At 49.3% G+C, this 15,127-nt stretch overlaps 1 protein-coding gene across 2 annotated transcripts in view; it reads right to left on the reverse strand.

Moving 5' to 3' along the window:
• The window catches only part of ITPKB (inositol-trisphosphate 3-kinase B), a 110,146-nt gene extending 95,763 nt beyond the window's left edge, over positions 1–14,383 (reverse strand). The window contains exons 1-3 of one of the 2 annotated variants that reach the window (XM_019659023.1): positions 14,094–14,383; positions 13,331–13,429; positions 10,656–12,758 (exon numbers count right to left, since the gene is read on the reverse strand). In XM_019659023.1, the coding sequence (XP_019514568.1) occupies positions 10,656–12,551 (1,896 nt within the window). In that variant the 5' untranslated portion in view covers positions 12,552–12,758; positions 13,331–13,429; positions 14,094–14,383. The remainder of the gene's footprint in view (positions 1–10,655; positions 12,759–13,330; positions 13,430–14,093) is intronic. The other variant, XM_019659022.1, reaches the window with a different exon arrangement.
• Between the last annotated feature and the right edge of the window lie 744 nt (positions 14,384–15,127).

Genomic DNA, 15,127 nt, shown 5'->3' on the forward strand with positions numbered 1-15,127 from the left:
CCCCAGGGTCTTCCACAGGTTCAGGCTCACTAAACACCTAAGGAGCAGAAGTCCCTCCCAAGTTGACCACGTCCCTCTGGTCAACTGGGGTAGGGGTGGGTGGGTGGTGGTGGTGGGGGGTCTCCTGAGGCTCCATTTTAGCCTCACAAGAGCATACTGACAGTGCAGCTGCCCAAGCACTGAAACTTTTGTCAGGTGAGCATCCATTTGTGTGGAGTTCAATGCAGGGCATTAAGGCTTGGGAGGTGGAGGAGGCGCCCTCTTTCTTTCCAACCTCCCAGAACAGTTCCTTTGCTTGACCAGATCTCACAGAGATAGCAAGCCCCTGAAGGCCTTTTCCCAAAATGCCTTCTCCAGTGGTTGTTGCCCAAATTCAATTCCTCTGCACCCTGGTCCACAACGTCCACGGAACCTTCCTGCGTTTCCCAGGCCAACACCAATCCATTATTCATTAACTCATATTTAATGAATGTGTTTGTTTAATGGCCATACAACTTGTTCTTGAGTTTCGCAAATCTCAAATATGTCTGTTGGCATCAGCGCTGCCTCAAGAGGGCAGATCCCCAAAGGAGAGCGAGGGCATCAATTAAGCCCTTCTCTTCAGCACAGGGACGTGCAGACAGAGGTGGGAGATAGACACATGCCTGCTGTCTGGGCAGCCACTGGGGCACAACATCCACTTCGCCATGCGGGCAAGCCCCCAGAAGGGAGGTCCAGCTCTGTGCAGAGGTTTCTGGATCTAGCCCAGGGCCCGGCCATACTTAGAAAGTGCCCAGTATATATCTGCTGAATGTAACGTCTGCTTTAAAAGCTCAAGACTTGGCTGGCTTCCTCGGTTTCACTTCCCAGGACACAGAGGAGAAAACCACCCCATGGTACTGGAAAAATCAATGCTCCCTTTAAGTGTCTTCAGACTCTAGTTGGAGCACGGTATCCTCTCAATTATTCAGGAGCTGACAGCCCTGTTCCTGAAATATCAGACCTTGGCTCTGTGGCCCCTGACTCCCTCGCTCCAGCCTTCTCTTGCATCCATCACATTGACATCCCCACCTACGAGTCAGCAAACCACAGGGGCAGGAAGCTTCGTCCACAGTCCACACTGGTCAAGATGGTCACTTGGGCAGGAGGGGGCTAAGTGGAACCAGGATGGAATCCAGGTGTCCACTCACCCCTGCTCCCCGAACCGCACTGCAACCTCCGTGTCAGAACTGGCCCTGCTGTGGACACGCAGATTTATTTATTATTTTTTTTTAACAAACATGCCTCAAATGTTATAATAGAATTTAGCTTTTCCTTCAAGTTTTTTGCCATAGTCCTTAGCAATTTCCCTTTCAGCAACACAGAGGTGGGACTATCTTGCACGAGTGCAAGTGCTTGTCCTCGTCCAGCCTTCCTTTGGAAAGCTTTGAAAGCAACCTCAGAGTACTCATAATTAAATCTAATCTAGGGGCGGCCAGTTAGTAGGGTGGTTAGAGCGCAGTGCTCATCACACCAAGGTCGCCGGTTCGATTCCCGCATGAGCCTAGAAGCTGCACCCTCCACAACGAGACTGAAGACAACTACTTGACTTGGAGCTGATGGGACCTGGAAAAAAACACTGTTCCCCAGTACAATTTCTTTAGAAAAACAAACTAATTTAGGCAGGAAAGAGTACACAGTCTCTCAAAACGGCCCTACAAAGCCTAGCTCATTTGAGACACACAAAGACCACATGAAGTGAGAAGGCTTCGTCGATATACCCATTTTACAGATGAGGGACTCAAAGGCCATTGAGGCCGAAGCTGAGAGCCGCTAGTCTCTCCAGCTCACTGCGCTTCTTGACATACGCCTCGCAAAGTTTCCAGAGAAGGCGTTCAGTCTCCTAAATTATTTGGAATTTAGATACTCAGTACTAATAAGTACTTAACACTGCGATGACTCATGATTTCAGTGGCCTCGTACAGACTAAACTATCAATTACAACCCATTCACAATGTCCCCCTCCATTAGCCAATTTTGTATCTGCCAAGTTTTTAGTAGTTTCTCATACCCCAACACTGTCTTCCTAACCTCCCAGCTCTAAACACACAGCAACCAATTTTCCTACCCTGGGCTCAGCAAATCTCGGTCTCAGGATTTGCCGTCCCAACAAAAACCTCCCAGCCACTTCTTAAGCTATGGGCTGCATTGGATTTTCCACTTGACATTGTTAAGAGATTAAAGTATTTATCTCCTTATCATACACAGGCCCTTTCAGTTTCCTGCTAATAGATTCAGGTTAGATAAGGATTACAGAAGTGATACTCCCAGGTTCCTCTCCATACCCCCAGCCTGTGTCTTTCCCCCCCATAGTTCTGAGGCATATTTTATGAAATCTACTCTCCGGGTAGGGAACTTGCACAAAGAAAATATTACACCCATGCATGGCAGAGGATTAGACAAACACAGCTCCTATACCGGTGGGAGAAGCATTTATGAGGAAATCCTGCTGAATTATACATTCTACGACTCAGTCATCAATTGCCATAGAGAAGGAGAAAACAAATTGAGCTGAGCCTGGAAAGAATGTCAGCAAAATTGGAAAAACACTTGCTGGGGCTGCCTGGGGGTACAGTGACGTCCCCTGTAATTGCCCAGGTCTTACCAACTCCCAACATACCAAGGGAGATTGCAGCTTGAGCTGGTGGATGGCCAGTCACCAGGGAACCAAATCCCCATCATGTCTGAAAGCATTAAGCGCTGGTAATATAGAATCGATTACAGTTTCTCCTTGGAAAACAGTACACTCAGTTTATTCGTTCTGGTTAAGTGGATGGGAGATGCAAAATACAGAGCACTCCTTAAGTGGGGTCAAGAAAAAAACAACAAAAACAAATGTCAATGGCCAAAAAAACAAAGGCAAAAGGACCTCATTCCTGCCCTTTAATGCATTAAGACCAACTTTATAAATGTGAGCAAACAGATCACTGTTTCGGAAAAGTTCTTCCTTGGCCACGGATGGGACTGTACCCTGCGTCATTAATACATATTATTATACCATCTCTGGGTTAGGCAAACCCTAATCTTAGTCACCAGGTCAACGGAAATAATCTCAATGCTTTTGTTTGAGATGCTGTATCACTTCATTTTCCCTTTCCACCCCGAATCTCACCACAAAAGTAAAATGCTACAGATTAACAGGATAACAGTGAACTTCACGAGGGAGGATCCCCTTTAGTTAAAAATTAACCACCACCACCCCAGGTTGAGTGCGAAGTTTTTCTATGTATTCTGAGATGTGGAAATGAAAACGTATCCTCTCTCCTCCCCCACCCCAATTAAAACATATAAATATGAAGTGTAGGGGTTCATCCTGCTTGTTTATTCTCTGTAACTCTTTTCTGGTTATTTATAAAACGTATCAGCTGGTTTGGAGCAAAATAAAAGTAAACATTTCAGGAAATAAAAAATGTGTAGTGTAGGGGCCGGTCAAGTGGCTCAGTTGGCTAAGAGTTGGCTTAAGAGCGCCAGCTCTGAGTGACAGGGCAGCCGGTTCCATTCCCACATGGGCCAGTGACGCTGTGCCTGAGCTGAGCTGTCGCTGAGCTGCCAACAGGTGGCAGGATGGCTCAGCTGGTGTAACAACAAGATTGCCTGTTCGATAGTGGGCTACGCCCACCCACAACTAAGACTTAACTCGGCACCTTGAGCTGAGGTGCCGCCCGGATGGCTCAGTGGATAGAGCATGTGCTCTTAACAACAAGGCTGCTGGTTCGACTCCCGCATGGGATGGTGGCTATGCCCACCCGCAACTAAGATGAACTCGGCACCTTGGGATTAGTTAGAGGTGATGAGCTGCCGACGGGAAGCCAGACGGCAACTGGCACCCTCCACAACGAAGACTGAAGAACAACAACTTGGCTGGTCCCCTCCCCCAATTTCCCAATGCTCTTCCCCTCCCCCAATTCACCAATAAAATCTTTAAAAAAAAAAGAAACGTGTAGTGTACATTGACTAGTGGCCTTTTGTTGAATGGGTTTTCATTAAGTGATATCCATCCAGTCAATAAAATGCCCAAGTAAAGCTCAATGGAAGGGAAAGATCAGATTTCTAACAGTGAATTCTTAATGGAATTGTTGAGAAACATGCCAGACAAGTTTGTCAAAAGCCTCCATGTTGGCTTACCAGTAAAATTATTATTAATACAAGTCAATCCTCATCAGAGAAAAGCTTGGAAAGCCTTCAAGTAGGAAACAGAGTGGTCTTTCCTGGAAAAACACTCTGGAAAGTCGTCATCATGACCTTGTTCCTTGAGGCCTGTAGAGCTCTTTGCCAGATGTCTCTTTCACTCTCAGCTTTAAAGTAATTCCCAACCCTGCAAACTGAGCAACAGGAAACTGCACTAGGAAACAGTTTAGAGAGGTAAAGCCAGTTTTATTCTCAGCGTTCCATGAAAGGCACTTCAAGACACTGCTGCGGTTCCACAGTAGTCTGTGAGTACCGGTCTTTGAGAAATTTAATTTCATGCCAACCTTTTTGGCTAAGGCAGAATCATTTCCCAGGATTGCATTGGGATGAAGGTCAAACCTAAACAAAATCCCAGGATGGCTTCAGAACATTTCTCCTAAGAGGCCCAACAAATCTTCTAGACAGACAGTGCCTCACCAGTAGTCAAGATGTCTCCCAACTCCACCTTCGTCAACATTTATGGAGGCTCTATTACTTGCCAGGTGCTGTGCTAGGCACTTATTTATAAGCACTGCGTCGCTCAACTCTCACCACCCCATGAGGTCATACCTACTCTCTCCATTTTTCAAAGGGCTTGCAGGCCATGTGTGGACTGGGACTTCACCCCAAGTCTCCGAAACCCCCGTCTGGCACCCTTACCCCAGTGGAGACAAGGTCACAGGAATAAGCAATGAGCTTGCTCTCATTGTTCTTGTTTTCCTTTCTTTGTCCTTCATCTCCAGATGGTTCAACATTTCTTTTATAGGCAGATCATGCAGGAGAGATATTATCTCTCACTCATTCATTCATTCATTCATTCACTCACTCATTCACCTGTGTGTGCCTTTAACAAAGTTATAAAAACATGTACTATGTTTAAAGCCAAGGCAGATACCCCAAGGTGAGTAAGCTTATTCGCTAATGAAGTTTTTTTAAGTGAAAAAAAAAATTTCTTTTTTACGTGGGTCCTGTAAACTATATTGAATACTTTCTAGCCTTGCTTTCCTCATCTGTAAAATGTGGTTAGTGGAAGAAATGAGGTCTCAAGCCTCTCCCAGACCCAAATTTATATTATGTTAATTATGTAAGCTACAGAAACGTTTGTTATTTTTTTTTAAAGGGCGAAAACAGAGGCCTAACTGCCTAGTGAAATCATATATATGTATGGTGCCTTTCAGCCAGGGAGACTTGAATTGTCTTTAAAAGAACAGTTCATACCTTGAAAAATGAATGACCAGGTGTCTGGGAGAACTACAATGAGACTCCAGGTTGGTGGCAAAACTACAGGAAGTTGAGTTTGACTACAGGGTAATGGGACAGGTCGGTGGATTCTTCCAGACCTCCAAGATGGCTTCCACAGTCAGGTCCGAGGGAAACTGGCAATGGTGGGTGTTTCTGTTCCATGTCATTGAGACCTGTTATAACACTATCATCCTCAGTTCACTGAGCTAATAGTACGCAGTCACAGAAAGGGCACACAGTCTCTGAAGAGCTGGACATACAAAATCCCAAACATCCAGATGAGAAAATGGCACGCCAGAGGACTTTTCATATTACCAAAGAATTCACAGTTGGGTTTTGTGTGATTTCATTAACAATGAGCTCCCCTGACTCATGAAAATTACACCTGTGCCAATTCTATCTAGTCAGGGGAAAACAATCACAGCAAAGCATACTCGTCATGGATTTGAGGGCACAGCGTGCATAACCTACAATGCCAAGGTCTCATCTCCTATCAAAACCCATAGAACCTTCCACACTGAAGGTATGGCCACAACAGGGTTTTAGAAGAGCTGCTGAGTGAATTCCGAGTCACCTGCTGACTACCCAAAGCCTACCAAGTTTTGACTACCAAGATAGAAATTTTTTCCCATTAAAGACTTTAAAATTCTACCTTTAGATAACTATGGCAAAACCTGACAAAATAAAATAAGCCTAAACAATGTTATCAGTGCTCCTAGGAATATAAATAAACTACACAGAACTAATCTAATCTGTAACTACATGTAACAGGTAGATGCCAACAAAATCAGAAACGTGACTTGGTAGCAATTCAGTGCTGAACAATGAAAGTTCTGGAAATGATTTATCTAACACTTAAAATTCATTTCTCTCAAAGCAGCGACCGACTGGTCTAATACGTTTTTCTTGTAAAACCTAAAGGCTAGGTAAATCTTGAGTTGTGTTTCCGCAATGTCTCCACATCAAGCTCCCCTCTTCTCGATATCCCACCTTTATTTGAAAAGATATTAAACTGGCTGAATTACTTTTATCTTTGCTAAAACAAGTCATTGAAGTGATGTTTTGGCTCTGTGGAGGCAAAGCCTCGGGTTCCAAACTGAAAGGGGGCGGAGGGGGGGCGGGGCAAAGTCCTCAGATAACAGCATCTTTTACTTTTCAGGTTAATGATCTGGCATTCTATCAGCACAGCCTCTAATATCAGTCTAATTACTAATGAGGCTCTTGGGGATTGTACTGATGATTTATTTTGATGATGCTTTTTGAATGTGAAATTACAAAGAACCAATCTTCCAGTACAGAGATAAAAGAGAAGGAGATCGATTAATGGGTCTTAAGTAAAAGCAAAAAGTTAAATGGGCCTAGTTTCTGCCTCAGTACCCCAAGGTCCACACCAAAGCAATCTTGTCACACTTTCGGACGCCCTGAGGTGTGACGTACACCAAGTTTTAAATCAAGTGTCTAGAATTATATAGGCCCAGAAGAGTTAGAACTAGACAGAACACCTTCCCCCTATGAGATCATCCTCATGCAAAAAGCACATTTAAAAGGAAGAAATTGAGTCACAGAGAGCCCACAAGTGTGTCCTTGGTTCCCTTTGCTTCTCTGTGTCTTGGTTTCCTCACCAGAGAAACACTCAAAACCTCACATAAATGACTTGGGGTCCTCCCAGATCCTCTCCACTAACCTGACAGAGAAGAAGGAGACCCCATCTCAAGAAAATGGTGTATGCAACCTGAACTCAGGTCACCCCTAAATCTGGGCCTTCAATAGTCTCATCCAGAAAAAAATTATTTCTATTGAAAAGTACTCACCACTACATTCATTATTCCCAGTATCCCTCCAAGGTTTTTAAATTTTAATTTGGTTTCTCCCCAAATAAAAATCTTGTACTTTTTAAAACTACATAAAACCTAGGAGTTCATCTTTCATTTAAAAAAAGCAACAAAACTAGCCAATACAAAAAAGGGGGGGGGGCGAAGGAAACAGAATTCTAATGGCCCTTAAAAAGTAATAAGCACCAAAAGCCAAGGATTTCATATTACGCTTCTTTATATATCCCCCATGGGTAACCAGATCAACATTTTGTTTTGCTTTGTCTTTTTGTACCTGTAATTGATAGTACAATTTTGGAATACATTTTAAAAATCTACTTTTTAATGTAATACTCACACATATTGTAAGATAGTACTTTAAGCCTGGTGTTCCCATGGCCCAGATACTCTTAAATGGAATAACAGAGGAAAATAAAAAGCTGCTGATTGAGAGTTATTTTAAAGAACAAAAGAGAGAACACCATTCTTACTCAGCGCAATTCGCTTCTGTTCAGAACCCAGTGAAGGGTAAGTGTGCCTGAATTTAAGCCACTGAGCACAAGGCACGTAACACAACTACTTCCAAGCAAATTTCAAGTGTCTCAACCTTTATAGACACACTTGCAGGTGCAAAAACTTGGAACATTCTATTTCAGGGACAGGCCTATCTGTCAGGCATCAGAAGACAGGAACGGCCTAAAGCACTTTGCATGTTTCGGAGGACATCTTTACAGTTCATTCCCATGGAAGCAAATGAGGAGAGCAGGCCTTCTCACCGCTTTCCCTTGCAGCAAAAAGGCCTTTGCTAATTTGCATGATCTAAATGGTGAAGTAATTCTCAGAGGGCATTTCTGTGTTTCTAACTATAGGGAGGTCCTTTGAATAGGGAGGTTCCCGTATATTGGCTCTGGGACTTCCAACAGTGACAAGCAGCAAGCAAGGAGAGCAGACAGCAGGAGAGGGAACAAAGCAGCCCTGCTTCAAGCCTCTCTGGGCCGTCACCTCCGCCTGCACACAGCATCACACGCTGCCATTCCCCTGCAGGAGGCAAGAATGTGCCGCCCAAGACATAAAAGGTTCAACTCTGTGGAAAGACAGAGCAGCGTGAGAAGAAAAAAAAAACCAAAAACACCCCCAGGGCCAGGGGTTGGTTATGTGACTGAAAGGCTGAACACGCAGTTTCAAATCTTTGTGTGTAAGTGAGTGTGTGTGTGAGCGAATGTAAGCATATGTAAGGGTATGTGTGAGGGTGTGTGTGAGTGAAGGTGAGCATGGGTGAGGGTGTGTGCACTGGGAGTGCAGGGTAGCAGTTAAAAAGCAGCAGCAGAGACCAGAGAAGGGAACAGCGTGCTGGTTATTGTAGAGCCTCTGGCAGAGCTGGCTCTGGTGTTATCTATAAAACACTGACAAGCCCAGCCAAATGGCCCAGCCAATCAAGATGTCTGGCCTTCAGTAGACAAAATACCAATATCAGGTAATCAAGGGATTTTTGACCCAATGAGTAGATGTTATGGTGTCACAGATCAGGCTTCACCATAACAATCTGTACAAGGAAAAAGAAAACTTAGCTTATCATGAAAGCACTCAACCAAAAGTTCAAATGTCCCCAGGATCCCCTAATTTCCAGTTGGTTACCCACCCTTCCCCCACACATGCTCACCATCAGCCTCAGTGGTTCAGAGAGCAAAGCTGGCAGGGGATTCGTCCCTGGCCCTACTCTTGTTTAAAGGTAGAAGGGAGGCTGGACAACAGGTAGGCCTCATTTCTACCTCTGGGCCTGTTAGCTAACTTGAAAACACCATTCAACCCTCTGGTTTGTCAGTCACCATCCCTCTGACAAGTGGAAAAAAAAAAAAAAAAAGATCACCTGTCATTTTTTATCTCCCCTTGACCTCACTTCCAGACAAGAGCCCTTTTCAAACATCGGGACACACAAACTGTTTTGAGAGCCAGCCAATAGGAGTTGCTAATCCATCACTAGAAAGGGCGAATGGAAAGTTGGAGAACAAGTTCAAGCACCTTGGCTGTGTCAGCTATGCTTCAGGGTTTAAAAAGCAAATAGGAGGACTGAACAGAGAACCATCTCATTCACTAGGCCTTTCACTGTGGGCAAGATGGCAGAGAAACCTGGGCCACATCTTCAGTGAGAAGCGTTTTCCAGCGCCCTTTCTCATCAATCCCTTCTAGGTGGACTGGCCCTCCTCTAAAGGTGGTGTGCCCGTATCTGAGGCCCTGTCCTGGCCACACAATGCCAGGCTGACTGGGGCCAGATTTTGCATATGTATTTGCCTCCCGATCATTGGCAGAAAGCGGAGTTTCATGAACAGAAATGCCTAGTCTTCAAAAATCCAGTCCGTGATTTCTGAAGTGGGAGTGAGAAGGAAACAAGCTTTGAGGTCCAAAATACCTTAGAGAAGGATCTCGAATAGAAATATATAGTTCTCACTTGCTGTGGTTTAAGCCGTTGAGTTACAAAGATCGTATTTGATATTCAGTATGAAATCAGAAGGTGACCTACTACAATAAAATGCAGACTTTCCCCCAAGGTACACAAGAACCCCTTACACGCTGAACTAGGAAATTCCCCACACTCTGGAAAAGCTGAGAGAAACTCCAGACCTTTTCAGAAGTGCTAGCTTCAACTCTTACGTCTTCCGTAAGACACTCTGATCCTCCCAAGAGTGAAAACAGCTGAGGACTGAGATTAACCATAACAGAAATAAACTCCTGTCTATGGCCATAGCCAGCACAAGATGTCAGAATGATGAATCAAAACAGATGCAGTTAAAAATGTACCTGAAATGTACCTGTACCAGCCAACAAGCATATCCATTAGGAAGTATCTGCCCTAGAGATATCACTCAGGTGCCTATCTCGGGCAGTTCAACCTAATATGACATTTTGTTATTAAAGAAATGCAAAGCATGGTTTCCATGTTAATTCTCACATCAAACTGCATCTTAGTTATGCTGGTTCCGTGAATATTGTGATGTCCTGACTTAACTTACTGATGCTAAGTGGTTCTTCACCCATTTAGACCCGCCACAACCACAACTTGTCTGCAGGTTTCAGGGCCCTATCTTTGGGGGTTAATCAGGAACTTTTTAGTAACTCTCGTGAATATTACCTTCCCAAGAAATGAGTGGTGACCTATCAGAAGTACCTTTAAAAATTGTTTTTCAAGATGTACACGGAAATAGCAATAGAAGAAACTCTGTCCAAGCTACAAAGTGCGTGGTCAGTGCCTAACCACGTCCCCAGCAAACACCTCACCTGGAGAGAATAAGCTGTGACTGCCCCCACCCCCACCCCCACCCCCGTCAGTCTTCATGACTCAGTAGAAAGTCGGAAAAACAGTGGAACACATGGAACATGAACGCAGCCCAAGTTCTAGAAAAATCTCAGGGCAAGACTTACCACTCTGGGCTTCTGCTGGTCCAGGGTATGCAGGAAAGCAGAGTTGGGGTCCAGGCAGCGCTCAGGGTCACTGGAGATGTCCTCTTCTGAGTCATCATAGGAGGAGGAGAAGCCAGTGGAGGAGGCAGAGGAAGAGGACAGTTTCCTCAGGGACAGTGTGCCCAGCGGGCTGCCCTGTGGCTCCTCTAAGACACCGTCCTCCTGGGCACCCATGTCCGTGATGATGACGGCAGGTATATTGGTGGGGCTGCAGGCTTCTCTCAGGAAAGGCTTGTCCTTCTGTTCTGGGGAGAGCAGCTCTGGGCTGGGGTGGGCAGCTCTGTCCTGGGGTGGGCTTCCCCAAATCCCCTGGGATTGTGCCCCTGTGCCACACGTCCAGGCCAGACCAGCGTCCTCCATGGGGTCCAGCCAAGCTCTGGAGCTCCCAGACTGCGCTCCCACCCTGTCCCCAGGAAGGCCCTGAGGCTCTTTCTGACCTTTTGCTGCTTCCCAACAGGGCGAAGCCTCCACCTCCCGCCTTTCTGGCTGTGCTGAGCTGCTGCCCCCACGCAAGCCCAATAGTGGAGACTCTTCCTCTACTCTCTTGGAGTGCTGTGGAGACTCAACCACTGCAGCCCCACTCTGAGTCACCTCTGGGCCTACCGAGCCCAGGTGTTCAGGTGGCCTGAACCAGCTAGGGGCCTCTGAGGGCTCCAAAGAGCTTTGCAGGGTCACAGTCTTCTCCTCTGGCCTTTCACCTACTTCAGGCACTCCAATGCCAGGCATGCCACAGGGCAGATTTCCTTTCCCCACTTTCCCTGGGGGCTCTCTCGTGCAGGGTCCACCTTTCTCTGGGGCTGGGCTTATCTCACTGCCCAGAGACTGTCTCTGACTCTCCACCAGGACCTCCACGGGGTGCACACCCCCAAGTTCAGGGGCCCTCTCAGACAGCTCCATGAGGACAGGGTCGTGAGAATGGTGTGACCCAGCCGATGTGGTGCTCGCTGCCACTTCTGTGGCCATCACTGAGTTCGCTCCAAGAGGCACCAAAGAGGGAGCTTGGCAGCTCTGCGTTCCCAAAGGGGAAGAGACACTCTTGTCAATTTCCATAGCTACAGGTGAGCCACGGTGGGGTCTGGCAGGGACCCCCTTCTCCGTGCCCACCGCAGCGACGGGACCCTGAGTCCCTGATCCTGACGAGACGATCGGGCCAGTAAAAGGTGCCACTCCTTCCTTGTCCTTGGAGAGGCATAGGCTGGGCGCCCCTGCTCTCCTCCCCGAGTCGGCCTCTGAAGTCTCTGGACAGTGGTCCCCCCAGGACTTGGTCCTCCGTTCCTCGCTCGTAGCCAGAACCCTTCCTGGGGGCTGACTGCTGCTGCGGAAGGGGCACGGGGAGGGCGAACGCGCCCTGCCCAGACGCGGGCTGCGGGGCGCTTGAGTGGCAGAGCTCTGCGCCTGGATGTGCGCCTCGAACATGCCCACTTTCTGATTCACCTGCACGTTCTGCAACTCGCGCTGCAGGATTCGCAGCTTCCTCTGGGCCTCCTCCGGCCCTGGAGGGGAGAGGGGACCGGCGGTCACCATCTGCGGCCCGTCCCCTCTCAGGCGACCCGCCCAACTCGGGCTGCCCACGCTGCTGCTGCTGCCGCTGCCGCTGCCACTGCTACTATTCAGCCTGCGCCGGCCACTCCGCCAGCCCCCGGGACTCCCGGGCTCCTCGGGCGACAACGACTCGTTTGGGGGGAAGAGGAAAGAGGCGCCTCTCCCGGGGCTGAAAACGCTGCCGGGGCTCAACACGGCGCTCCCCGGCGGCGGGGGGGTCTCGCTGCTGCTGGGCCGGGGGCCGCCGCCGCTCTTCACCTGGTTGGAGCTATTCATGATCACCAGGCTGTTGAGTGCATAGCAGTACACAGCCATAGTACTGGGTCCCGCGCTGCCCGCCGCGGCCGCGGCTCCCGCTCCGGCTCCGCCGCCGCGCCTCCTCCTCCGGGGGCTCTCGGCTCAGCCCCTGAGGCCCGGCGGCCGTGGCTCGGTTCGCAGATGGGGCGACATGGCCTGTGCGGCGGGCGGGGGGCGAGACCGCGGGCTCAACCCCCGCCCAAAGCTCCATAAACAACAGCGCCGCTGTGGAGACACAAGGAGAAAAGTCAGGACCCCGGAGGGCGGTCGGAGAGTGGGGAGGAGACTCCCTGGCCCGTGGAACCCCAATCTGGGATGGGAAGTCTCACCTACAGGGATTACCCGGCACGGCAAGGACGCAAGCCCCGGGGGCCTCCATCGCCAGCGCGATGGGGGGTGTGCCTTTCCCGAGGACGCTCCCACCCCTCACCCCAGGTGGTGGTGCGCTGGGCGGCTCCTTCGAATTCCAAATTCTAAGATTCGTCTCTAGAACCATGCGGACGGGTGGGGGGCGATGTGCAACTACTTGGTCCCGAAGTGTGCTGTGTGCGGGGCGCGGCTGCCTCCGAGGATGAGGACACCCCAGCCACCGTCTCCCGGTCTCCGGCCAGAGCCAACACTGGTTATAGCGGGTATAACGGGGCCGCCCCCGCCTCTAGGCTTCAGGATCTCCCCGCTCCACCCTCTCTGGTCATCGGGGACTGACGCACTGAAGGAACCTGAGCGGGACCCGCTTTTCCCCCCCGCCGCTACCTGCGCCGGGGTCTGAGGGGACCCTGCGTGTGACTGCTGATTACCTTCCTGACTTTGGCCTTGGGGCTCTGTCCCTCGGCCTACGAAGGCCTGGGCGCACGGCGGGGCCACTGCCGTGGCATTTCTCAGCACCGCCTTGTCGCCTGTCCCCAAACAAGTGTGTTTTGTTAGTGTGGGCGCGCCTGCGCGCGCCCGGGGCCGAGGCGCTGCATGTCCCCTGTACCGGAACCAATACTCGCCGCCCCCTGCCGTCGCCCCCCGCGGAGGGGTGTGTGTGTGAGTGTGTGTGTCCCCGCGTGCAGACAGCCAGCCTCCACAAGCCCCGTGCCCTAGGACGCGGCTGCCTCTCCCGGCTCCGGGACCCGCGCCCACTCGGAGGAACTCCAGGGCGTGCGTGGCTGCAGCTGCGCGGGACCCCGGACTCTGCAAACCTCCCCGGAGCCCGCGATCGAAATCCCCGAGCGGCACGGTCAGTGCAGGGCTTCTCCGCATCCTGGGCAGCTTCTCCCAGCGCCCACGGAGCCGCCCGGCCGCCGGAGCCGGGGGACGCCTGGAGTGCGCCGGCGGAGGCGGCGCGGAGCCCGCGGCCCGGAAGGCGAGTAGTTGAAACAACGACAACTCGTCTTTCCCTGCTCTCCCCGCACCCCTGCTCCGCGCCACCCTCCCAAATCAGAACCCCCTCCCCGGTCTCCCCAGCCCACCTCGCTGCGCTTTTTCAGAACCCGGAACGCTCAGAGCCGCTCCCGAGCCGAGCGAGGGGAGAAGAGGGTTCAGAAACGAGAGCCATTACAAAGCTGCCAAACTTACCTGCAATTTCTGATTCCCGGGTCCTGTGCAGACTACATGGTCCAGGGACGCAGACCTCGGAGGAACAAGATGGCTTTAAAAGTTAAAAAGCTGGGGAATTATTTCCTCCCCAAGCTACGGAAGACAAAAAAAGGGGAGTGGGAAAGAAATGGGGGAAAGCTCCTGGGCTGGGGCCGGGCGATCCCGGCGGTGGCGACGCGGGGCCGGCCCTGCACGCCCTTCACCGCGGTGCAGATACTACCCCTGTCAGTGTCTGCTCCGGGCTACTTGTGTTTGTTCAATGTGCGATTAAAAAAAAAAAAAAAAAAAAAGGGGGGGGGTTTGGGGGAGGAAAGCAGGAAGGAAGTTGTGAGCCTGTCTGGGGTTGAACTCAGCGGAACAAGTTTTTCTTTTCTTCTTTTTTTTTTTTTTTCTATTGCTTGGCAAGACCGAGGGAGGGAAACACTTAAAAAAAAAAAAGTTTCCATTGTTAGCTAACAAAAAAAAGGCCTTTTAACTTCTGCGGGTTAAAGATATACGATCCATTTTCCACCCCTCCATCGAGCCTTGCTGATGTCTAGATTTAAGAAACTATTTTTGAAAAATGTTTTTAATAACGTTTTGAGGGTGCATTTTAAGGAAATCAAATCATGGGGAACTTTTCAGCATTTAAAACGGGCTAAAATCCTATATAAATAAAACGGTTTGTGTTCTTGTACACAAACATGCAAATTCAAAGAAGGGCCTTTGTGGGCACCTCCTTGCAAAGTTGCAGATTTTAAATGCATCACACTAGTATTTTGGAAGACTCGTTGGGCTGTGAGCTGTTGATGGTTTTGCAGTGCAGTTGCTAATCGAATCAACACGCCTTTACGTTGCACATTTATCTATTGCACACAGCAAATATGACATTGGTGTATATTTTTGCACTTATTTCTCAAAGTGATTTTAAGAAAAAGTGTAGTCCTGAAACTAAGGAAGCCTGAGACCCCTTGCTCAGTCTCCTATAACTGGATCATTTTCCAGAGCCTTCCCCACCCGCTCTCCCCCCACCC

Source organism: Hipposideros armiger, unplaced genomic scaffold, assembly GCF_001890085.2.
Source record: "Hipposideros armiger isolate ML-2016 unplaced genomic scaffold, ASM189008v1 scaffold_293, whole genome shotgun sequence".
In the NCBI taxonomy this organism is placed as follows: domain Eukaryota; kingdom Metazoa; phylum Chordata; class Mammalia; order Chiroptera; family Hipposideridae; genus Hipposideros; species Hipposideros armiger.